Source organism: Lagenorhynchus albirostris, chromosome 9, assembly GCF_949774975.1.
Source record: "Lagenorhynchus albirostris chromosome 9, mLagAlb1.1, whole genome shotgun sequence".
In the NCBI taxonomy this organism is placed as follows: Eukaryota; Metazoa; Chordata; class Mammalia; order Artiodactyla; family Delphinidae; genus Lagenorhynchus; species Lagenorhynchus albirostris.
The window spans coordinates 49424513-49450254 of NC_083103.1; the positions used below are offsets into that span (position 1 = coordinate 49424513).

General features: G+C 37.3%; 1 protein-coding gene and 1 non-coding gene across 7 annotated transcripts in view; one reads left to right on the forward strand and one right to left on the reverse strand.

The window, feature by feature from the left end:
• Nucleotides 1-25742, forward strand: part of NUP98 (nucleoporin 98 and 96 precursor) — a 103558-nt gene that overhangs the window by 39066 nt on the left and 38750 nt on the right. For all 6 annotated transcript variants that reach the window (XM_060159853.1, XM_060159857.1, XM_060159855.1 and 3 more), the window contains exons 12-16: nucleotides 708-848; nucleotides 6902-7035; nucleotides 10152-10339; nucleotides 23391-23507; nucleotides 24729-25027. In XM_060159853.1, the coding sequence (XP_060015836.1) occupies nucleotides 708-848; nucleotides 6902-7035; nucleotides 10152-10339; nucleotides 23391-23507; nucleotides 24729-25027 (879 nt within the window). The remainder of the gene's footprint in view (nucleotides 1-707; nucleotides 849-6901; nucleotides 7036-10151; nucleotides 10340-23390; nucleotides 23508-24728; nucleotides 25028-25742) is intronic.
• Nucleotides 2738-2809, reverse strand: TRNAE-CUC (transfer RNA glutamic acid (anticodon CUC)). Its single transcript has one exon. It is a non-coding gene; the product is annotated as a tRNA-Glu (tRNA).

The window sequence follows — 25742 nt, forward strand, 5'->3', positions numbered from 1 at the left end:
TTTTCATGAGACGGTATACTTGAAAGTGCTACTTTTTGCTCTTCAAAGAAGATATATTGGATTTGGTTTTCTATAACCTGCATGTTAGTCAAAAAGGTGACGTTTTAATTGGTTCAGTTGAGTATTTGATTTGCAGATACTGAAATTTAAGGAGAATTGACAATTTTGAAATTCTTTAGAAATCTGTTTTACTATAGAGTAGCAATTAAGAGCCCTGGTTGTATTGTCAGATGCATCAAGGTGTGAACTCTGGTTTCACCACTTACTACGTTTGTGACATTGAGCTAATTATTAAAGCCTCCATTTTCTCTCCTGTAAAATAGGGACAATAGTTCCTGCTTCAGGCTTGTGAAGGTTAAATGAGATGATAGTAGTTAATATCTAATGAATGTTAGTATCTACCAGACCTCTACAATGCTTAATATGTGTTTATTTTAATCGTAGGATAAATATCTAAGCTATGTATTACTATCTCATGTTATAGTTGAGGAAACTGAAGCACAAAGAGGTTAAGTATTTTGCCTATGATATATACGATGTACTCAACAGTTCTTGGCATATAGTTAGCATTTACTGTATTAGATTTTTTTTTGAAATGAGTGGTTATTATGAAGTTTCCAAATGTATTACATTTTTAAGTAACTGACCTCTGGCGTAACATTCAAAGGATCTTCTGTGGCGCTTTTTCTTTCCTCTTGTCTCCATAGCTCTTGGTGCTGGACAAGCATCTTTATTTGGGAACAACCAACCTAAGATCGGAGGGCCTCTTGGTACAGGAGCCTTTGGGGCCCCTGGATTTAATACTACGACAGCCACTTTGGGCTTTGGAGCCCCCCAGGCCCCAGTAGGTAAGTGTCAGTCACTTTAGAAGCCTTTACTCAGTTTATTACTTGCTGACTTGATTTTCCGCCCCACCCTATCCCGTCCATACCAAAGCGGTATATTACACATAGGTCATTAAACAATCATGTAGTGCAGAAGCACTTATAATAGGTCCTGACCTTCCCCGCTTCCCCACTCCTAGGTGTACTCCCCCAAAGAAACCACTTTTGTTACAGCTTTTAATTCATCTGGCAAGTAAGTAAGTTTATATCTCTGAATGATGTGCTTATATTGCTGTGTTTTGCTTAAGTCTACATATATCAATATTTAACTTGTTAATGGTAGATGAGAATTTAGCTCAGTTATCAGCTCTGTTTTTTATTCACTTCTCCCAATATATCTGTTTACTAAATTCCCTAAGGTTAGGGGTTTTTTTTGTTGTTGTTGTAGCTGGATTTGAGACATTTTTAAAATATTACTTATTTGGTTGTGCCAGGTCTTAGTTGCGTCTCATGGGCTCCTTAATTGCGGCTTGCTGGCTCCTTAGTTGTGGCATGCAAACTCTTAGTTGCAGCATGCATGTGAGATCTAGTTCCCTGACCAGGGATCGAACCCAGGCCCCCTGCATTGGGAGCGCAGAGTCTTATCCACTGTGCCACCAGGGAAGTCCCCCACAAGTTTAGTTTTATCTGTTAAAGTGTTTTTCATACTTCATTTGTTTGAATACCCCTTCCTAGTTTTTGCTATATCTGCCTGCCACCTTTGTTATTATTTCTTATTTAAAATTAACTTACTTTGTAACTTAAATATCTTTTTTTAAAGAAAATTATGTTTTACCAAAAATAAAAAACTGATGTCACCTGGCAGATATAGAGTAACTGAGATGGATGGATGGATGGATGGATGGAAGGAAGGAAGGAGAGAAGGAAGGAGTGAGTCTCTGTACCATTAAATTCATCTCCTGTATTATCATGATCCATGTTTCACATTTTGAGAAGCCATGCAAATTTCCATGTCCTTACATACTTTGCAAATTTAAGCCACGTCCTTACATACTTTTTCTTACTCTGTCAACTAGGAGATAGTATTTCTTGAGTCCCCTTGGTCAAGTAAGGCTAATAGTCCTCTTCTTTACCCTTCTTTTTCTGTCATTTCTTTGCCCTTTTTATATTTTTGTATTGATAAAGTTGATAAAGTACTCTCTCCTAATAATACTGTCTTTTTTTCTTTGGGGAAAGAATAAAAGTTTCAAATGAGCATAGCATTTTATTATAACTGTGAAAATATTGCTACTTAACCAAGTAATCTTTTCTCATACAGCTTTTTCTTTGTCCTGGAACTTCTAATTTTTTTCCCTTGCATTACATTACCTGCCCTTATCACCTTCTTAACACTAGTCCAAATTCTTAAGGGTAGTATTAGAATTCTTTTACCCTGGATACCTCATTCTTTGATCTCTCTGTCCTCCTGTAGCAGTATGAACTCTGATTACTCCCTAGGCCTTCAGCATTGCTCTAGTATATTCCCTTCAAGTCTACTCAGTGGGGACTGCTATGTCCTGGATATAGGGTTTTCCTCTATTTCCTAAATTTTCTGGAATGTGTCTTCAAGTAACATGGATATGAAAGGTAAACTTTGACTACTTACAGTTCTGAAAACATCTTCATTTGTTCCACACACTTTAATGTTATGGAATTCTGGTGTAAAAATAATTCACCCTCAGAACTTTGACGATACTTCTTGCATTAACCATGTCTGATAAGAAGTCTAATGCCTTTCTGATTCTTGAGACTTGTTACCCCCAGGCTCACAACCATTTAGGATTGTCCCTTTGTTCTGAAATTTCAGTGATTTGCTTAGACCTTTTCTGTCTTTTTTCTTTTTTGGCCACACCATGAGGCATGCAGCATCTTAGTTCCCTGACCAGGGATTGAACCTGGGCCCCAGCAGTGAGAGCGCCGAGTCCTAACCACTGGACCACCAGGGAATTCCTAGACCTTTTCTGTCTTAACATTTGATTTTTTTCACCCATGTTTCTACTTTCTAGAAGTTTTTTTTTAATTGTCTTCTGAATCATCCTTTTGGATTTTTTTTTACTGTCTTTCTCGTTCTCTGGAAGTTCCTTTTTTTAAGCATCCAGTTCTTAGATGCAGTTTTTTTCTTGAAACTCTGAATTTAATTGGCATTAAAATTTTTTTAGAATTCTTCTGTTCCTTAAATTTTCAGGATTATTTTTGTGGTTTTTTTGTTTTATTTTTGTTTTGATCCTATTCTTTAATACTCAGTGATGCTTTCCAGTCATATTTAAGAATAAAATAATAAAAATCTCACTGGCAACTTGTGTACCTGGGTAGAGCATTTTCATCAGTAGATTTCATTTGATAAGTAGCCCAGGGACCAGCTATTAGCCAACGGTCCTCTAAATGTTAGAATATCACATTCTTAGCTCTGGGATGATACAGGTCCCCTTGTTGCCCTTGTTAACTTGATTTCATCAGAGGAACTCTCTCTGATATTTTGACTTATCTGTTGAGCATCAGGGATTAGGAGGATGACAGGGTATAGTAGTTGTTGTGTATATATGCTTTGCATTGGTTCTTCTCTCCTTCCACAGTCTCAGTTCATCAAATTTAGTCTTCTTGAATCTCTCAGCTTTCTGTGCTTCAGGCAGATAGTCCCTCCTTTTGGCTGTAATCCCCTTTGAGTGTACTCCAAGGTATGGTTTACTCTCTCCTGCTTGTCCACTTCTTTCTTCTAGGCATTTGTTATATTTTCTCATCTGTTCATTTACTAACTTCCTATTCTTTGTCATTGTGGGCTGTGTAGATATTTTAATTTGTTTTATCCATAGCTTTAAATTAGGTCTTTGGAGCTAGCAGAGGTGAATTAGAACTCTAATTTCTCTGTGAAAATTAGAATCAGTTTTATCATAAAATTATATTCAAATTTTATTTGTTTTCCTTAGTTTTGATTTTAGTAGGAGGTAGCATAAATACCATAACCTGCTATTTACATAGATAGCTTTTGAATGGTTTTTAATAATCCATCTTTTCCCAAAGCCAATAAAAAGTTCCTGACATGAATTTGATATTACAGTTATATACAGTAGTGTTTCTGCTCATTTAAATGTAGTTGTATTGATTTAGAATGTACATCTTTGCATCACAGGATCTTAGTTATAAGGTGCTTTAGAGCTTGTGGGAGTCCGTTACTTAAAAGCCTTGGCTATGGTGGCTTTCTTACAGGTTAGTCCAGTCCATTGTTTTGTTCAGGTTGATTAGAAACCAAAACCTGCCTTTATAGAATTTCCACCCGGTGGTTCTACTTCTGTCTCCTAAAGCCAAGCAAAATCAGTCTCCTACAATTTCTTTGTGGTAACCTATTGCCTTTCTTTCAGATAAAGTATCAGTTTCCTCTGGTCTCAGAAGACTTGATTTTTATACCTTTTTTCTATCTCTTTAATCATTTGGTTATGATATGGTTTTTCAGTATGTTTTCAAATTATTATGACCAGAACTGAATATAACACCAGTAAATGATAGCTTAACTAGCGCTTATGCTTGCTTATTCTCTTATTTTTGCTAACTTACCAGCTCTCTTTTCTGTATTTTATTTGAAATAATTCAGTTAACAGAGAAAATTTCATATTTAAACATACAGAAATAAAGACATCCTCACACACTTTCCTAATTACGTATGTTTGAATTTGTTGAGGAAGTTTTTATTTGAGCATACCCAGGAGGGGTGACCTATACTTGTTATATGGTGGGATCAGCTAGTGCTGGTCAGTGTTTTTCTTTTAATTTATTTATTTATTTGGCTGTGTTGGGTCTTAGTTGCGGCTCACGGGATCTTTCGTTGCTGCGCAGGGGCTTCTCTCTAGTTGTGGCGTGCGGGTTTTTCTCTCTCTAGTTGTGGTGTGTGGGCTCCAGGGCGCGTGGGCTCAGTGGTTTGCGGCACGCAGGCTCTCTGGTTGAGGCACGCGAGCTCAGTAGTTGTGGCGCGCAGGCTTAGTTGCCCTGCGGCATGTGGGATCTTGGTTCCCCGCCCAGGGAGCGAACCTGCATCCCCTGCATTAGAAGGCAGATTCTTTACCACTGGACCACCAGGGAAGTCCCTGATCAGTGTTTTTTTAATGTGTAATTGGCTGTCAGGTAACAAACTGACTAGTGAATATCAGAGTTCATTAAAAATATCCAGGGTTTTTTTAATCTTATTGAATAGTCCACAGAACAACATTATGTTAATGGGTGGCTACTTTTCTGTATTTTTTTCTCACCAGTAGTCTTAAATTGGATTTAGGAGCTTTCTGAATACAGATGCTTTACTATATGATCATTAAATTGACATCTCCTCTGGGTTTCACAATCCTGAGCAAATTTGTACCCTCTCCTAAAATATCAACATACAGTGTTTTAGTATTTAGTGAATACATCCAGTTTTAAGAATGCTTAATTTGACTACAGTGGATCTACCCCTTTTCATTAATTTTATTTTAACTGTTTTGAGTTTGTTGTTGATGCTGCTATTGTCTCTCCACTCCCCCACCCCCCACTCTGCTCCATTGTATTAAATTTTTCAAAATTTTTTGTTTGTGGCACTTCTTTTCTGTGGATTATCCCAGCCACTCTGCAGCATGCGGGATCTTCCCGGACCGGGGCATGAACCCATGTCCCTGCATCGGCAGGCGAACTCTCAACCACTGTGCCACCAGGGAAGCCCTGATTTGATTTTTTTACCAGTATTTTTTTTTGAAATATTTATCTTGTGAAGAGGTTTCTTCATCAATCAGGGTACAGTGCAGATTTTTTTGTTGCTGTTTTCTTTTTACCGTGTACAATTGTAGATCATTGTTCCTGTCTGATGACGTTTCTTGTTACACTTTTTTTTTCTCTATTTCTTTATTTTATTTCTTTCTTTATTTTTTTGACTGTGTTGGGTCTTCGTTGCTGTGCACAGTCTTTCTCTGGTTGCAGCGAGCGGGGGCTACTCTTCTTTGCTGTGCACGGGTTCTCATTGTGGTGGCTTCTCTTGTTGCAGAGCATGGGCTCTAGGCACGCAGGCTTCAGTAGTCACAGCACACAGACTCAGTAGTTGTGGCTTGCGGGCTCTAGAGCGCAGGCTCAGTAGTTGTGGCTCATGGGCTTAGTTGCTCCGTGGCATGTGGGATCTTCCTGGACCAGGGCTCAAACCCGTGTCCCTTGCATTGGCAGGCGGATTCTTAACCACTACACCACCAGGGAAGCCCTGTTCTTACACTTTGAAAGAAAATGGGGTGATCTTTTTTTCCTTTCAATTTTTACTTAAATGGAATATGAATATCAAATGCAAATAGTAAATATAAGGATGCCTTAACAGCCATTTTCATTTGCTACCCTCTTCCTCTATATTCTCAGTATACTTAATATTTTTTATTCTGGAATTTTTTACTTATTAAATCAAAGATACTTTATTTCCACATTGTCATTTTTAACAACTACTTAATCCACCATGTTGATGAATCATGATTTTTACAACTGTTAATGTTGGACGTAGGTTGTTTCCAAGTCTTGACCATTACAGATAACGTTCAGTGAACACTTACAAATATGTCTTTATTTTCCTTCTAGTTTGATTAAGTCCTTGGGTTAGATTTTTATGATTAAAATTATTAGGTTAAAAAATATAAAAACGTTACTTGCTCTGTGTACTGTCATATTGTTTCTTTTAGACATTAAACCAATTTGCAGTGCTTCTGGAAGTCAGACTGATCCCTTTTTATATAGCTATGCCATTGATAGATAATGAGGTAGATATAAAATTTCTTCACCGTTGTTTAGGTTTACATTTCTTTGATTGTTGGCAATAATGAACACCTAAGTAAAATTTTATGTGTGTTGTCTCTTATGAAGTGCTCCACATATATTTGACCTTTTAGATTATTTGATTGTTGATTTTTTTCACAGTTTGCTCCTTTGCTCTCAACCAGTAATGCCACTGAGTGAGTCTGAACATTTTGAAGAGAATCTCAAGTTCTCTTGATTTAAGGCACTGGATCCTTGGACTGACATCTTGCTTTTTCTTTTCTTTTTTTAAAAAGCTTTGACAGATCCAAATGCTTCTGCTGCCCAGCAGGCTGTTCTCCAACAGCACATCAATAGCCTGACATACTCACCTTTTGGAGACTCTCCTCTCTTCCGGAATCCCATGTCAGACCCTAAGAAGAAAGAAGAGGTAAGTTTAAGGATGTTTCTATAAAATCTGTTCTCAGAGTAGGAGAAACTTAGGTGTAATTAAGCTTTTAAGACGCATTATTTATGCTTTTCACTAGGCCAGGGGGTAAATTATTTTTGTATCTGGAAGGCAGCATGACAGTGAAATAAGTATTGAACTGGAAGTGAAGGCTGAGACTTTTCAACAGCCCTGATATGAGGCAGATATTATACTCATTTTATAGTTGAGCAAACTAAGGCTCACAGAGGCTGATTTCTCTAACATCATAATGTCTTAAGCGGCAAATCAAAATTCTTTTCTCCTGATTTCTACATAGCTTTGTCTTAATCTCTTAGGCTCTAGAAATGATCTTGTGCTCACTGTGTTGTGGCATTGAAAGTAGTCTTTGGTCGGTTTAATCCTTTTTTACCACTTACAGTCTGTGAGATATTGGGCATCTCCTTTTGCCTCTCTGAAATGTGTTTCATCTGTAGAATGGGAATAGCAATTCTGTTCAGTGTTGAGAATTAGAGTAAGTTGCTCAGTATACAGAAATTATTATTTAGCCATTTATGTCTCACTAGTTACTGTGTTCAGCACTGAGGATACCTAATAAAAGTAAACAAGAATTTATTCTCTAAGAGCTTGCTATCTAGTGAGGAAGATCAGACCTGTACATGCTTAAATTTACTCAGCTTTAGTATAGTATATGCAGTAATAGATGAGCCCATCAACTGATGAATGGATAAACACAATGTTGTATGTCTATACAATGGAATATCATTCAGCCATAAAAAGGAATGAAGTGATGATCCATGCTACAACATGAATGAATCTTGAAAACATGCTAAGTCAAAGAAGCCAAACGCAAAGGCCACATGATTCTATTTATATGAAATGTGTAGAATAGGCAAATCCATAGAGACAGAAAGACATGCTTGCCAAGAGATAGAGGGGACTTCCCTGGTGGTCCAGTGGCTAAGACTCCACACTCCCAGTGCTGGGGGCCCGGGTTTGATCCCTAGTCAGGGAACTAGATCCCACATGCTGCAACTAAAGATTCCATATGCTGTAACTAAAAGGTCCCACATGCCACAACTAGGATCTGACACAGCCAAATAAATAATAAAATAAATGAATGTTAAAAAAAGAGAGAGATAAAAAGAGGAACTGGGAGGCACGGGATTTCTTTTTGGAATGAGGGAAATGTTCTGGAATTTAGTGGTTGGTGGTTGTACAGCCTTGTAAATATACTAAAACTCAACTGAATTAAATGCATTAAAATGGTGAATTTTATGTTAGTGAATTTCATGTTAATAAATATTTTAAAATATCACAGAGGGAAGAGCATAGATTCTTGGGTGAGTTTGATAAAGGTTTTCAGAAGAGGTAAGGTTTAATTTTTTTTGAGAACATATGTAGAAGTTGGTAGATCTAGGTCAAGACATTCCAAGCAAAGGCACAGAATTGTGAAAGATCTCAAAAGAGATTTGGGAAGGTTTGTTGTTACTGAAGTGTAAACAGTCTGCATTGTGAAGAGAAGAATAAACTGTGACAGGTTTTATATTTTAGATATTGTTGTTTCAAGTGTTATATAATCCCATGTATACTGTTTAGAAAAACAAATGTATAACATCCTAAAGATACTATGGAGACATAGTAAAGGTGCCATCAAAACCAACCTGAAGGGCTTCCCTGGTGGCGCAGTGGTTGAGAGTCCGCCTGCCGATGCAGGGGACACGGGTTCGTGCCCCAGTCCGGGAAGGTCCCACATGCCGTGGAGCAGCTGGGTCCGTGAGCCATGGCTGCTGGGCCTGCACGTCCGGAGCCTGTTGCTCCGCAACGGGAGAGGCCACAACAGTGAGAGAGGCCCACGTACCACACACACAAAAAAAAAAACTAACCTGAAGACTAATTAATTTAGTTGTATGTCTCCTCCACTAACTTTTAATACCCTCAAAAATCAGGGAGAGTATTTGTATTATTTTAAATTTCTTTCTTTCTTTTTCTTTTCTTTCTTTCTTTTCTTTCCTTCCTTTCTTTTCCTTCCTTCCTTCCTTCCATCCTTCCTTCCTTCCTTCCTTCCTTTCCTTCCTTTCTTTCCTTTCTTTCTTCGTTGCTGCACACCGGCTTTCTCTAGTTGCAGTGAGTGGGGGCTACTCTTCGTTGTGGTGCGCAGTCTTCTCATTGCAGTGGCTTCTCTTGTTGCAGAGCATGGTCTCTAGGCACATGGGCTTCAGTAGTTGTGGCATTTGGGCTCAGTCATCGTGGCTCGCAGGCTCTAGAGCATAGGCTCAGTAGTTGTGGCACACGGGCTTAGTTGCTCCGCAGCATGTGGGATCTTCCTGGGCCAGGGCTCGAACCCGTGTCCCCTGCATTGGCAGACGGATTCTTAACCATTACACCACCAGGGAAGTCCCAACTGTATTATTTTTATTCTTAGTGTTTGACTCATGGTAATTATCAGCATTTATTAAATGGTGGATAAATAAAGGCTAATATCTATCCATTTTTTCAGAGTGATGTAGATTGCATAAAAGTTGAATATTTATGGCTGTGTCTCAGTTTTTCTTGAAGGATAAGATTTTTGGTTTAATTGAAAAATAATTAGGCTTAGAATTATTTTGGTATTTTCTTAAAATTGAATGTAAATATTGTCATCTTTGTTTTAGAAAGCAAAACAACTGCAGGCTATTCTCTTTTGTAAGATGAAGAGAAATGCACAAGGTATATTAATATGTTAGTACATTTTGATTTACAAAGCACTTCAGATGCAGTATCTCAATTACATTTTGAAACAAGTCAGACAAACCCAGTGAAATGGGGGCTGGGGAGATGAATGAAAATCAATTATAGAGAAATAAAGACAGTTACATTAGCATTCAGTTACAAAGCATTACTTTGTACATTAGCATTCAGTTACAAAGCATTACTTTGTATGTAAGAATGCTAATTAGCATTAGCATTCTTACATACAAAGTTGGGTGGGAAATCCTTGTGTTCTGAGAGCCAAGACTCCAAGAGGGATCTAGCAGGTGAATGGCAGAGATGAGGTATGAACTCTGGTCTTCTGATTTTTAAGGCCAGTATCATATTTGAGTTAAACTAGAACTGTCCTTGATTTTTTTGTTTTTCAGAGATTGAAACCGACAAATCCAGCAGCCCAGAAGGCTCTCACAACACCTACGCATTATAAACTGACACCCCGCCCTGCCACCAGAGTCCGACCGAAGGCTTTACAAACAACAGGCACAGCCAAGTCACACCTCTTCGATGGGCTAGATGACGATGAACCATCCTTAGCCAATGGAGCATTCATGCCCAAGTGAGTTTCTGTTAAATTAGATGTAAAATATTAATATAAACTAAGTATAAAACTGTTTACTTAAATGTGCTACAAATGTTGTATATACATTTTTTTCTTAATGTGATAAATATAGAATATCATGAAGAAGAATAAAAATAACTCAGTCACTCCCAGAGATAATCATAGTTAACATGTTTTGGTTAACATCCTTCAAGTTTTGCCTATATCATGTTATTTGGTTTTGTTTTTGATAAGCTAGTGCTAGTGCTTACATTATTTTAAGCAGAAGACACTGTTTTCTTACAACTCAAATTGGCCAAACTAGTTAAGAAAAAATATATATACGTATACACACATTTGTTTTCATTCCTACACATATAGATATTAAATAATAAAATAACTAATTACATTGAAAATAAATTCAGGAAAGTATGTAGAAGAGTTGTTGGTAAACATTGAAAATTATACTTACAGTATGCAAACATGCCTTATTAGAGTGTTACTATATATGCATGGGGGAAAAAAACAAGAAAAATACATACCAAAGTGTCAACAGTAGTTAACTTCTGGAGATATAATTTCAGGGCATTTCATTTCTAAGTTGTTTATTTTTCTAGATGCATTGCTAAACACACACAGAGGCTTTTTTAAAATACCGAATACTTTTCTAATCAGAAAGGAAAGCTTTTTTTTTTTTTTTTAAAGCTTTGGGGGGAAAAGTAGAAATTCATCTCTTATAGTTCTTAGTCTGTGAATGTTATAAAGTGTAAAAAATTATCACTCCTTTTTTTCTCTTAAAAGTATGTTGGACAGCTGCTTCAGAAAAGATGGAAAGTCCGATTTTATGCATTTCTTTAGAACATCACTGGATTATTTTGAAGGCAGGGACTGTGTATTATTCATGTTTATGTCCCCAGCATTTAGCAAATTGTTCGGCACAGAGTAAATAAAAAGGGCTTAGAGTCACCCTTTTTAGTCCAGTCATTAGATCAACAGCTTTCAGGGCAATTTCACCAGGTCTTAGGATCTACAAATATGATATACAAATAGAGAGGATTGGAGTGGGAAAGCACACGTTTTGCTGTTAATATGGTATCCCCTTCCTGGCTTCTACTTCTGTGGTGTTGCTCTCAACAGTCTTTACTTGATGTATTGGAAGTACACGGTTTACCTGTCACTTTTCCTTGATTTACTTTCCTGGAAATGTGGCTTCCAGGAACCCCCCACTTTTCTAGTTTTGTTCCTACCTTACTGGTTGCTCCTTCTGTCTCCCTTGCTGGTTACTCTTCTTCCTGGCCTCTTAAAATTGGAGTGCCCCTAGGCTCAGTTCTTGATCACATTATCTTTACTCACTCCCAAAGTGATTTAATTTAATTCAAGACTTTTTGATCATCTGTAGTCTAATTCTCAAACTTTTATCTCCAGCCTGGACCTCTCTCGCAAACTCCACACTCATATCCAATGTCCAGCCCTACTCAACATCTCCACTTGCATGTCTAATAGACATTTATTTCAAAATTAACATGTCCAGAACTGAACTGATCTTCCACCTTAAAGCTGTTCCATCCAAAGCCTTTCCTGTTGCAGATAATTGCATTTCTATCACTCTAGTTGCTCAGGCCAAAAATTTTGGAATCATCATTGACTTTTTTCATACATCCCATATCTAAGCCATCAGCAAATCTTTGTTCTACCTTTAAAAGTTATCCAGAATCTGACCAATTCTTACCACCTTCACTGCTACTCATTACCTTGACCCAAGGCACCATCATCTCTTGACTGAATTATTGCAATATTCTCCTAACTGATCTTTTTGCTTTTACCCTTGTTCTTTGCATTCTGTTCAGAATAAAGCTAACAGTGATTCCTTTGAAGTTTAAGTCAGACCACGTCACTTTCTGTCCAAAACTCAATTGTGGTTCATACTTCACCCAGTAAAAGCTGAATTCCTTACAGTGGCATATGAGGCCCTGTAAGATCTGATGTTCCATTACCTCTGTAAACACATCTACTACTGTCTTCACTGTTTACTCCACCATAATCTCCTTGCTGCTGTTAGGACAAGAAAGGCATGCTATTGCCTTTGGATCTTTCCTCCAATTGTTCTCTTTGCCTAAAACACTTCTCCCCATAAATCCTGATAGCTAACTCTCTTGCTCTTTACTCAAATGTCACATTGGTGAATACTACTCTGGCCACCCTATTTTAAATTTTACCCATCTTTTCTCTTGTCAGAACTCCCCATGTTCTTATATTTATTTATTTTTTCTGCCAGTTATGCCAGCATCATTTGTTAAACAAACTGCACCATTCCCAAGGGAATTTAAATGCTACTTTGATGTATTAGGTGATGCTCTATTCAAGTTATATGCTTGTTCGTTTGCATGTGTGTTTATTCTTTTTTTTTTAAGTTTTAAATAACTTATTGAAATATAGTTGATTACAATGTTGTGGGGGGTTTTGTTTTTTTGGCTGCGTTGGGTCTTTGTTGCTGCGCAAGGGCTTTCTCTAGTTGCGGCGAGCAGGGGCTACTCTTTGTTGCAGTGCGCGGGCTTCTCATTGCAGTGGCTTCTCTTGTTGTGGAGCACGGGCTCTAGGCATGTGGGCCTCAGTAGTTGTGACTTGCAGGCTGTAGAGCACAGACTCAGTAGTTGTGGCACACAGGCTTAGTTGCTGTGAACAAGACACATTCCTCTGTCACAAACTATGGGGGAAGAGAGATGTTGACAAAATAATCACAAGTGAGACAAGTGACAGAAGTAGAGATTGCCACTGTAGGAGAGACTAACAGAATGATGAAGGAAAGCTTCTCTGAGGATGTGTTGTTTAAACTGAAGAGGGATAGGGAGGACTGTCAGGCAGAGGGAGTATTTTGTTATGTTTCTGGTTTTAAATACACATATATTTTTTCAAGCGGATATAATTTTATTTTCCAGTTTTTTTTTTCAATGTTTGTTTCAAACATGACTTGACCGAATGGTATTCTGTCTTGTATTTATCAAGATAGTCTCTCCCCCCACCGCCCCATTTATAGAAAATACTGGAAAGTGCAAGTTGTTGCCTGGGCATGAGGGAGAGGTCTTGGAGGGATAGAAAGGAGAGATTACAAGGTGTATGAGGAGACTTCTGGGTATTTATGGCTGTGTTGTTTTTCTTGATTGTGATGATGGTTTCACTGGCGTATACACATTTCAAAACTTATACACATGTCAAAACTTAATATGTGCTGTTTACTGTATGTCAGTTCTGAACTAATAAGTAAATGTAGCAAGGTTGTGGGAAACAAGTTCAATACAAGTTCAAACAAGTAACTCTTATTCCTATATCGCTATATTCCTATAAGCCAAGTGAGGGCAGTGACGTAAATATGGCGAAATATACATGAATGTCACTTGTTTTTACTTATGAAATATTTCATTGTTGAAATAAATCTGGTGTTCAAAGTCACATAGTTTTGCTTCACAAATTGTGCGACACTTTTCTGTTCTTTGGCTTCTTGTGTCTGTTCTTTGTACCTGTCTCACCTTGATATTTCTGATTCCAGTCCTCTTCACATTTGCCTGACACTGTTTTTATGTTTCATATTTAGTTCCTTGTTTTTTACTTGTACGTTCTTCATGTGAAACATTTAATTAAGCCATCTTCTTTCCTGCCCCCCACCCCACCCCTGTTGCTGTGTTTCCATCCATTACAGCTAATATTTTCTGTGATCACTAGGTTGTTCGCTCTTTGGCCAGAAGGGACCCTTTTATGTTGGCTCCTAAGTCCTTTCCATAGACCCTGATAGTGTTTGGTAACTTACTTACTTTTTTTTTTTAACTTTTTTTTCTAATTAATTAATTTATTTATTTATTTTTGGCTGTGTTGGGTCTTCGTTTCTGTGCGAGGGCTTTTTCTCTAGTTGCAGCAAGCGGGGGCCACTCTTCATCGCAGTGCGCGGGCCTCTTACTACCGCAGCCTCTCTTGTTGTGGAGCACAGGCTCCAGACGCGCAGGCTCAGTAGTTGTGGCGCACGGGCCTGGTTGCTCCGCGGCATGTGGGATCCTCCCGGACCAGGGCTCGAACCCGCGTCCCCTGCACTGGCAGGCAGATTCTCAACCACTGTGCCACCAGGGAAGCCCAACTTACTTTCTTGTAGCGTTCACCATGTAAAATTTTATTCAGGACTTTTTTTGCCTTCTGTGTTCCTGATTTAGATTGGCTTGGATGTTCCTGTCTTATAATTTCCTTACCCAGTTTTGGTATAAAAATTAGGCTGACCTCACAAATTGTATCATTTCCTCTATTCTCTGGAAGACTTTGGGTAAGATAGGCCTTTCCCCACCCCCCCTTCCATTAGATGTTGGATACTAGTGAAGATACGAGTCTGAAGTATTATTTGTAGTAAGGTGTTTTGTTTTAATTATTGACTTTAAAGTTATAGGACATCAGCTTTTTCATTTTTTTGAGTCACTTTTGACAAGTTATGTTCTTATAATATTCATTTCAGCTCATTAAAATTCCAAACTTACTGGCATAAAGTTGTTTAAAAATATCCTTACTGTCTTTTTCATTTTAGTAGAATCTGTGGGGATGTCTGTGTTTTCATTCCTGACATGTAGGTATTTTGTGCCTTCTGATTTTAGCAATGTGGTCAGGGATCTACCAGTTTTATTGACCACTTCAAAGAACTAACTTCTGGCATTATTGATGCTCTTGAGTCTAATTCCTCTTTCATTAATTTTTAATTTTATTTATCATATTTTCACTAATATTTATTTTTAGTCCATTCCCCCCTCTTTTAAAAAAAATTATTTTAATTTTGACTGCATTGGTTCTTTGTTGCCTGCACGCGGGCTTTTCTCTAGTTGTGGCAAGCGGGGGCTACTCTTCGTTGCACTGCACAGGCTTCTCATTGCGGTGGCTTCTCTTGTGGAGCATGGGCTCTGGGTGTGCGGGCTCAGTAGTTGTGGCTCGCAGGCTCTAGAGCGCAGGCTCAGTAGTTGTGGTGCACAGGCTTAGTTGCTCCGCAGCATGTAGGATCTTCACGGACCGGGGCTCGAACCCATGTCCCCTGCATTGGCAGGCGGATTCTTAACCACTGTGCCACCAGGGAGGTCCATTCCCCCCCTCCTTTTATGGTATTTAATTTTCTGTCCTTTGTCTAAATGGATGCTTAGCTTTTATTTTCAGCTTTCCTTCTTTTCAAATATTAATTATGCATCTAGAGATGTAAATTTCCCTTTTAGTTCAGCTCTATTTGTACTCTACAAGTTTTGATATGGAGTACTCTTAATGTTCAAAAAATAATTATATGATAAATGCTTTCTGATTTTCATAGGGTTTTTTGAGCCTTGGGTTATTCAAGAATATAAATTCCTAACATGGAGATTTTTAAGTTATCTCTTTGTTACTGATTTCTAGCTTATGTGCAAAAGAAAAGAGTACTTCAGGTGATTTCAGTTCTTTGAAACTTGTGGCTTGCTTTAATAGTCCAACATGTGGTTAGTTTTCATAAACATTCCATGTGTATTTGAAAAGAATATATATTCCATAATTGTTGGGTATGGGGATATTAAATTAAACTAAGCTTGCTAATCATTTAGGTCTTCTACATACATAGTGATTTATTTGGTTTGGATATTTCAGTTACTTTATTTCCTTAACCTCCAAATCACAAAAACGTATATAAACACATCTTCAGTTTTCCTAAATTTATCTATTTTAATATTTAACAGCTTTTACAAATGTGTGCGTGAATGACTTGTGTTTTTTTTACTTACTAATTTTTATTGTGGTAAAATATACATGAAAATGGTTAAAATGGTAAAATTTATGTTACGTACAATTACAATTCAGTGGTGTTAAGTATATTTACAATATTGTGTAACTATCACCACCAGTATCTCCAGAACTTCATCATCCCAAACAGAAACTCTGTACCTGCCATGCGATAATTCCCTATTTTCTTCTTCCCACAGAAGAAGAAACCTGTTAACCTCTTAACCTTTATATTACCTTCTGTCTGTAAGAATTTGCCTATTTTAGATACCTAATATACAGAGAATCATACAGAATTTATTCTTTCTTTCATGTCTGGATTATTTTACTTGGCATAATGTTTTATTTTATTTGTTTAAATTTTATTGGAGTATAGTTGCTTTACAATGTTGTGTAGTTTCTGCTGTACAGCAAAATGAATCAGCCATACATATACACATATCCCCTCCCTTTTGGACTTCCTTCCCATTCATGTCAGCACAGTGCATTAAGTAGAGTTCCCTGTGCTATACAGTATGTTCTCATTAGTTGGCATAATGTTTTAGAGGTTCATTAAGTTGTAGCATGTATCAGAACTTCATTTCTTTTTTTTTTTGGCGGTACGTGGGCCTCTCACTGTTGTGGCCTCTCCCGTTGTAGAGCACAGGCTCCAGACACGCAGGCTCAGTGGCCATGGCTCATGGTCCTAGCCACTCCACGGCATGTGGGATCTTCCCAGACTGGGGCATGAACCCGTGTCCCCTGCATCGGCAGGCGGACTCTCAACCACTGCGCCACCAGGGAAGCCCAGAACTTCATTTCTTTTTAAGGCTGAATAATATTCCACTGTATGGTTAACCCACATTTTGTTTATCCATTCCATCTATTGATGGACTTTTGGGTTGTTTCCACCTTTCAGCTGTGTGAATACTGCTGCTATAAATGTTGGTGTACAAGTATCAGAGTCCCAGTTTCAATTCCTTTGAGTATATATTCAGGACTTGAATGGTTTGGTCATACGTTGATTCTATACTTAACCTTTTAAAGAACCGACAAACTGTTCGGGCTACCTGAAAAACAATTCAGAGTAATGATAGTAAAGATGATCCAAAACCTTGGAAATAGAATGGAGAAAATACAAGAAACGTTTAACAATGACCTAGATGACCTGAAGAGCAAACAAACAATGATGAACAACACAATAAAAGAAATTAAAAATTCTCTAGAAGGAATCAATAGCAGAATAAATGAGGCAGAAGAACGGATAAATGACCTGGAAGATAAAGTAGTGGAAATAACTACCTCAGAGCAAAATAAAGAAAAACAAATGAGAAGAATTGAGGACAGTCTCAGAGACCTCCGGGACAACATTAAACACACCAACGTTCAAATTATAGGGGTCCCAGAAGAGGAAGAGAAAAAGAAAGGGACTGAGAAAATATTTGAAGAGATTATATTTGAAAACTTCCCTAATATGGGAAAGGAAATAATCAAGTCCAGGAAGCACAGAGTCCCATACAGGATAAATCCAAGGAGAAAGACCCCAAGACACATATTCATCAAACTATCAAAAATTAAATACAAAGAAAACATACTAAAAGCAGCAAGGGAAAAACAACAAATAACATATAAGGGAATCCGTGTCAGGTTAACATAGTAATCAAATTGGCAAAAATTAAAGACAAAGAAAACTTATTGAAAGCAGCAAGGGAAAAACGACAAATAACATACAAGGGAACTCCCATAAGGTTAACAGCTGATTTGTCAGCAGAAACTCTACAAGCCAGAAGGGAGTGGCATGATATACTTAAAGTGATGAAAGGGAAAAACCTACAACCAAGAATACCCAGCAAGGATCTCATTCAGACTTGACGGAGAAATTAAAACCTTTACAGACAAGCAAAAGCTAAGAGAATTCAGCACCACCAAATCAACTTTACAACAAATGCTAAAGGAACTTCTCTAGGCAGGAAACAGAAGAGAAGGAAAAGACCTACAATAACAAACCCAAAACAATTAAGAAAATGGTAATAGGAACATACATGTCGATAACTACCTTAAATGTAAATAGATTAAATACTCCAACCAAAAGGCATAGATTGGCTGAATGGATACAAAGACAAGCCGTGTATATATGCTGTCTACAAGAGACCCACTTCAGACCTAGGGACACATACAGACTGAAAGTGAGGGGATGGAAAAAGATATTCCATACAAATGGAAATCAAAAGAAAGCTGGAGTAGCAATTCTCATGTCAGACAACATAGTCTTTAAAATAAACACTATTACAAGAGACAAAGAAGGACACTACATAATGATCAAGGGATCGATCCAAGAAGAAGATATAACATTTGTAAATATTTATGCACCCAACATAGGAGCACCTCAATACATAAGGCAAATGCTTACAGCCATAAAAGGGGAAATCAACAGTAACACAATCATAGTAGGGGACTTTAACACCCCACTTTCACCAATGGACAGATCATACAAAATGAAAATAAATAAGGAAGCACAAGCTTTAAATGATACATTAAACAAGATGGACTTAATTGATATAGGACATTCCATCCAAAAATAACAGAATATACTTTCTTCTCAAGTGCTCATGGAACATTCTCCAGGATAGATCATATCTTGGGTCACAAATCAAGCCTTGGTAAATTTAAGAAAATTGAAATTGTATCAAGTATCTTTTCCAACCACAACACTATGAGACTACGTATCAATTACAGAAAAAAATCTGTAAAAATAAATACAAACACATGGAGGCTAAACAGTACACTACTAAATAACCAAGAGATCACTGAAGAAATCAAAGAGGAAATCAAAAAATACCTAGAAACAAATGACAATGAAGAAAACACAACGACCCAAAACCTATGGGATGCAGCAAAAGCAGTTCTTAAGACGGAAGTTTATAGCAATACATTCCTGCCTCAAGAAACAAGAAACATCTCAAATAAACAATCCTGCCTCAAGAAACATCTCAAATAAACAACAGAACGTTATACCTAAAGCAATTAGAGAAAGAAGGACCAAAAAACCCCCAAAGTTAGCTGAAGGAAAGAAATCATAAATATCAGATCAGAAAATGAAAAAGAAATGAAGGAAATGATAGCAAAGATTAGCAAAACTAAAAGCTGGTTCTTTGAGAAGATAAACAAAATTGATAAACCATTAGCCAGACTCATCAAGAAAAAAAGGGAGAAGACTCAAATCAGTAGAATTAGAAATGAAAAAGGAGAAATAACAACTAACTGCAGAAATACAAAGGATCATGAGAGATTACTACAAGCAATTATATGCCAATAAAATGGACAACCTGGAAGAAATGGACAAATTCTTAGAAAAGCACAACCTTCCGAGCCTGAACCAGGAAGAGAGAGAAAATTTAAACAGACCAATGACAAGCACTGAAATTGAGACTGTGATTAAAAATCTTCCAACAAACAAAAGCCCAGGACCAGATGGCTTCACAGACGAATTCCAGCAAACATTTAGAGAAGAGCTAACACCTGTCCTTCTCAAACTCTTCAGATGGTGAAAGATGATGTAAAATCTGAAAGAGAAATTAAGGAAACATTCCCATTTACCACTGCCACAAAAAGAATAAAATACCTAGGAATAAACCTACCTAAGGAGACAAAAGACTTGTATGTATGCAGAAAACTAGAAGACACTGATGAAAGAAATTAAAAATGTTACAAACATGTGGAGAGATATACCATGTTCTTGGATTGGAAGAATCAACATTGTGAAAATGACTGTGCTACCCAAAGCATCTACAGATTCAATGCAATCCCTATCAAACTACCAATGGCATTTTTCACAGAACTAGAACAAAAAATTTCACAATTTGTATGGAAACACAAAAGACCCCGAAGAGCCAAAGCAGTCTTGAGAAAGAAAAATGGAGCTGGAGGAATCAGGCTCCTGGACTTCAGACTATACTACAAAGCTACAGTCATCAAGACAGTATGATACTGGCACAAAAACAGACATATAGATCAATGGAACAGGATAGAAAGCCCAGAGATAAACCCATCCACATATAGTCACCTTGTTTTTGATAAAGGAGGCACGAATATACAGTGGAGAAGAGACAGCGTCTTCAATAAGTGGTGCTGGGAAAACTGGACAGCTACATGTAAAAGAATGAAATTAGAACACTCCCTAACACCATACACAAAAATAAACTCAAAATGGATTAAAGACATAAATGTAAGGCCAGGCACTATCAAACTCTTAGAGGAAAACATAGGAAGAACACTCTTTGACATAAATCACAGCAAGATCCTTTTTGGCCCACCTTCTAGAGAAATGGAAATAAAAACAAAAACAGATGGGATCTAATGAAACTTAAAAGCTCTTGCACAGCAAAGGAAGCCATAAACAAGACGAAAAGACAAACCTCAGAATGGGAGAAAATATTTGCAAACAAAGCAACTGACAAAGGATTAATGTCTAAAATTTACAAGCAGCTCATGCAGCTCAATATCCAAAAAACAAACAGCCCAATCCAGAAATAGGCAGAAGACCTAAATAGACATTTTTCCAAAGAAGATATACAGATTGGCAACAAACACATGAAAGGATGGTCAGCATCACGAATCATTAGAGAAATGCAAATCAAAACTACAATGAGGTATCACCTCACACCAGTCAGAATGGCCATCATCAAAAAAATCTACAAAAAACACTGGAGAGGGTGTGGAGAAAAGGGAACCTTCTTACACTGTTGGTAGGAATGTAAATTGATACAGCCACTATGGAGAACAGTATGGAGGTTCCTTAAAAAACTAAAAATAGAACTACCATATGACCCGGCAATCCTACTACTGGGCATATACCCTGAGAAAACCATAATTCAAAAAGAGTCATGTACCACAGTGTTCATTGCAGCTCTGTTTACAATAGCCAGGACATGGAAGCAACCTAAGTGTCCATTGACAGATGAATGGATAAAGAAGATGTGTCACATATATACAATGGACTATTACTCAGCCATAAAAAGAAACGAAATTGAGTTATTTGTAGTGAGGTGGATGCACCTAGAGTCTGTCATACAGAGTGAAGTAAGTCAGAAAGAGAAAAACAAATACCGTATACTAACACATAAATATGGAATCTAAAAAAAAGAAAAAATTGGTTCTGAAGAACCTAGGCGCAGGACAGGAATAAAGACGCAGACATAGAGAATGGACTTGAGGACACGGGGAGGGGGAAGGGTAAGCTGGGATGAAGTGAGAGAGTGGCATGGACATATATACACTACCATATGTAATATCGGTAGCTAGTGGGAAACAGCCGCATAGCACAGGGAGATCGGCTCCATGCTTTGTGACCACCTAGAGTGGTGGGATAGGGAGGGTGGGAGGGAGTCGCAAGAGGGAGGAGGTGTGGGGATATATGTATATGTATGGCTGATTCACTTTGTTATAAAGCAGAAACTAACACCATTGTAGAGCAATTATACTCCACTAAAGATGTTAAAAAATAAAGGAAAAAAGAAAGAAAGAACTGCCAAACTGTTTTCCATAGCCGCTGCACCATTTTACATTCCCACCAGCAGTGCACAATGTTTTAATTTTCTCCATATCCTTGTCAGCTCTTGTTATTTTCTGGTATGTCTGTCTGTTTATAATAGCCATTGTAGTGGGGGTGAAGTAGTACCTCATGCTTGTAATTTGCATTCCCTTTATGATGTTGTGTGTCTTATGTGCTTATTAGCCATTTATCTTCTTTGAAGAAAACTGGCAGTAACTGGAATTCAAGGATGATGATATTGACCTTCAGAGTTGTTTTTTCTTTTTTTATGATAGTGCTTATGAGATGAGTCATAGCTGAACTTAGGACCATGTGCTTTTTACTTTTAGTTCTTTCTTAACTCCAGGGGTAGAGACTTTTCAGGTCCCAACACAAAACAAGTGGCATTTACTAGTGACCCACCCCCTTGGTGGCTCTAGACTCATCTCTGCCTCCCTGGTCCCACAAGACTTGTCAAGTTCACCATCAGCCTCTCAGCCTTCCCTTTGGATCCAAAAAGTCTCCAGGAGAAAAGCAACCCAAAATATCAGACAGCTCCCCGTACCACTGTCCCCCCAGGTTGCTGGTACAGTCATTTTTTACTATCTTGTTGGCTCTTAATGCCTAGAAAGCTCTGAGTTTTCTGGTAATCCTTCCTAGGAGAATTAGTCTGCATTACCTAGTCTACCATTAATAGGAGAGCAACTTTTATTTTTCATGGAAATAATAATTTTTTATTGTCAAGTGCCTATTTCATTGGCTTACTTAATACTTATTTAATAACATCATGACTATAGGGAGTATAAATAGCATACATAGGTAAGGAACAAACACTAGATGTTTGTTACTATATAACCCAGTTGTTGAGACTAGAATAAATTAGAGAGTGGCCTAACTACTTAATGGTTGGTTTTGGGCGGCGGTCGGGGCGGGGGGTGGGGAGGCGGGTTGGTTGGTGGGGTTTTTTTTGTTTTGCTTTGTTTTTGTTTTTTTGGCTGTACCGCACACCATATAGGATCTTAGTTCCCCAACCAGGGATCAAACCACGCAGTGGAAACGTGCAGTCCTAACCACTGGACCTCCAGGGAATTCCCAGTGGTTGGTTTTTCTAAAAGAGGGAATGGAGTGCATTAGGTAATCCAGTGACTTTTTAAGTGGAGGTTGATTAAGATCTCTTGTATTGTTTTTCTACTTAAAGCTGGTATGCTGTAGAGGTTGTTGCCTTAAATAAACCTATTGTACACAAACGAACTTTTTAGGTATTCATGGTTATTTCCATCATTGGATATCAGGGGATTTTACTCCTCTTTCTTGTCTTTTTTTTTAAAGAAACCTTTCTCATTTAATCAACAAACATCTATCCTATTTTCCTTCAAGGCAGCGTGCCAGGTTCTATGCAGGAGCAGTCATAAATCCTGACTGCCAAAAAAGAAAAAGTATTTAACGAGAGAAAAGACATGTCGAGAAGTAATTGAAATATATGACAGTGTGATGAGTAAACTAGTGTCTGAAGAAAATGCTCAGGGAGTTCAGAAAGGGAAGAGTATTTTCTGGGGGATTTCCTACTTGATTTTGATGTGCTTAGCTTATTCTTCCAAACACCTGAGTGTAATATATTTGAGACCTTGTGTTCTGGTTATGTATTTATGGGATAAGTTGGTGAATTGAACTTGTTAGGTCAATTTTAGATATATATGAATTGAATAAGAGTGTTCCTTTCCACTTAAGGTTTTAAGATGGTCTTTGATGTAATTATGTGTGCCTGAGTTCTTTCTTTTTTTTCTTTTGGTCTCTTTATAGGAAGAGCATTAAGAAGTTGGTTTTGAAAAACCTTAACAATAGCAATCTCTTCTCTCCTGTTAATCGTGATTCAGAAGATCTAGCTTCACCATCTGATTATCCAGAAAATGGAGAGAGGTAAACTGAATTCTCATTTGGGTTACTTCTGGTAGAGGGCCTTGTGCTCATTTAGAAAAGATTCTGAGCTTAGAATTTATTCATTCTATGAAATTGTATGAAGTTAGAAGTATTGGGTTGGCCAAAAAGTTCGTTCGGATTTTTCCATAACATCTTACGGAAAAGTCCAAACGAACTTTTTGGCCAACCCAATATTACAGCATATCAGCATCTAGAAGTTATGTTGTGTTGTTACTTCTTGAGTACTTTAGACCATAAAATTATTTTTCTGATTCATTTCTGCAAAACTATTTTGGTATCCATGTATGTCATTTTGGATGGGGTTGTTAAAGTGATACACAGTCACTGTAACCAAACCAAAAAAATAAAAAAGTATAGAAATATATAAAGGAGGAAGTACAAGTATATACACTAATTCTTAAGAGTTCAGTATATATTCTTACAGTTTAAAAATTTATTTATAAATATATTCTTATATATTGTAGAGTTTATGCATGAAATAATATTCTGTAACCTGCTTATTTCCATTTACTGTAAACACCTTTCCGTATCAATATGAATAACCTGCCTCCTCTTTTTAAATGAGTCTGTAACCATTATTGTAAATGTAAGGTAATTCAATCAGTTCTCTATTAGAGGACATTTAGATTATTTTGGTATTCCTATATTCAAAATAATGCTTCAGTGAAAAATCCTTGTATATATGTCTTTGCACTTCTGTTTTTTTTCTCTTTGGATAAAATTTTAGTTTGAGTTTTCATAAATGAATCACTAATACCTTATTGATTATAATATTAAAAATTTAAAATTTTCAGTTTTTTATTTTGAAATTCACCACTGATTATTTGACCTCACATAGTAGACACCCCCTTCCCCCTTTAAACTAAATGTTGTGACGCTCAGGTTCATTCATTCATGAAAATAGGTCAGTTAAAGCTGTGGAATCTACAGCCAGATTTCCTGGGTTACAATCCCAACTCTAGCACTTAACAGCTTTGTGACCTTGGCAAGTTATTTTTCTGTGTCCGAGTTTTCTGTAAAATACAGAGAATGATAGCCTATTTTACAGGTTTACCATAAGTATTAAGTGAATTTTTAATACATGGAATTACCTAGAACGGTGCCAGAAGCTAGTAAAAGCCTAGTAATGTTTGATTGTTACCATTTTACTACTGTTCCTACTCAAGGGACTAAGATACTATTTATTTTCTCCCTTTTCAGATTCAGTTTTCTGAGCAAACCAGTCGATGAAAACCATCAGCAGGATGGAGATGATGATTCTCTTGTGTCACGTTTTTATACTAACCCTATTGCCAAACCCATTCCTCAAACCCCAGAGAGTGCTGGAAATAAACATAACAGCAGCAACAGTGTGGATGATACCATTGTTGCGTTAAACATGCATGCTGCCTTGCGAAATGGGCTGGAAGGAAGCAGTGAAGAGACCTCTTTTCATGAGGAGTCACTTCAGGATGACCGAGAAGAAATAGAAAATAATACTTACCATATGCATCCAGCAGGTCAGATTCAGATTGGCACTTAAGTAATCTCCTACCAGTCATATGAGACCTCCTGTTTGTCACTGATTTTCAACATAATAGAAGTCAGCTATCTGAACTTCTAAATGTTTTTTATTGCATTTTATGGAAGTTAACACTTAAACACTTCTCACTGATGCCTTGGTTGATTTGGAATTCACTTTTTTTTTGTACCTTTGGAGTAGTTAAAATTCATTTTATTAATTATCCTGGTATAGTTTAAATATCCCAAATTTTGTAGCCAGAGAGACTATCCTCATAATTTTTCCTAGCTTTATAAACTCACATATTGTTTATTGGTTTTTTAATTAAAATTATAGCAGTATTATCGTATGAGATTTTTGAGATTTGAGTAGACCATAATGCCTGACTAGAATAGGCATTCAAATGTTAGTGGTTGCTATGGTTATTATCACCTCAGTTCTGTGCTTTTCTTTTTTGTCCCCAACAATGAACTGATTAGTTTTTCCACACTAATCCATGAAACAGTATAAACTACAAGATTGAAGTATCTTGATGGGATGCTTAAAGTTTGCTTTTTCTCTCTGTTGACTTAACATCTCATTTGGGTTTTGACAAATGTCATTACATTCCCCCTTCCCCCCTTTTAATTGAGGTACAATTTACATATAGTGAAGTACACAGATCTTAAGTGTTCATTTCAATGAATTTTGACATACATATACTCAATCAAGAG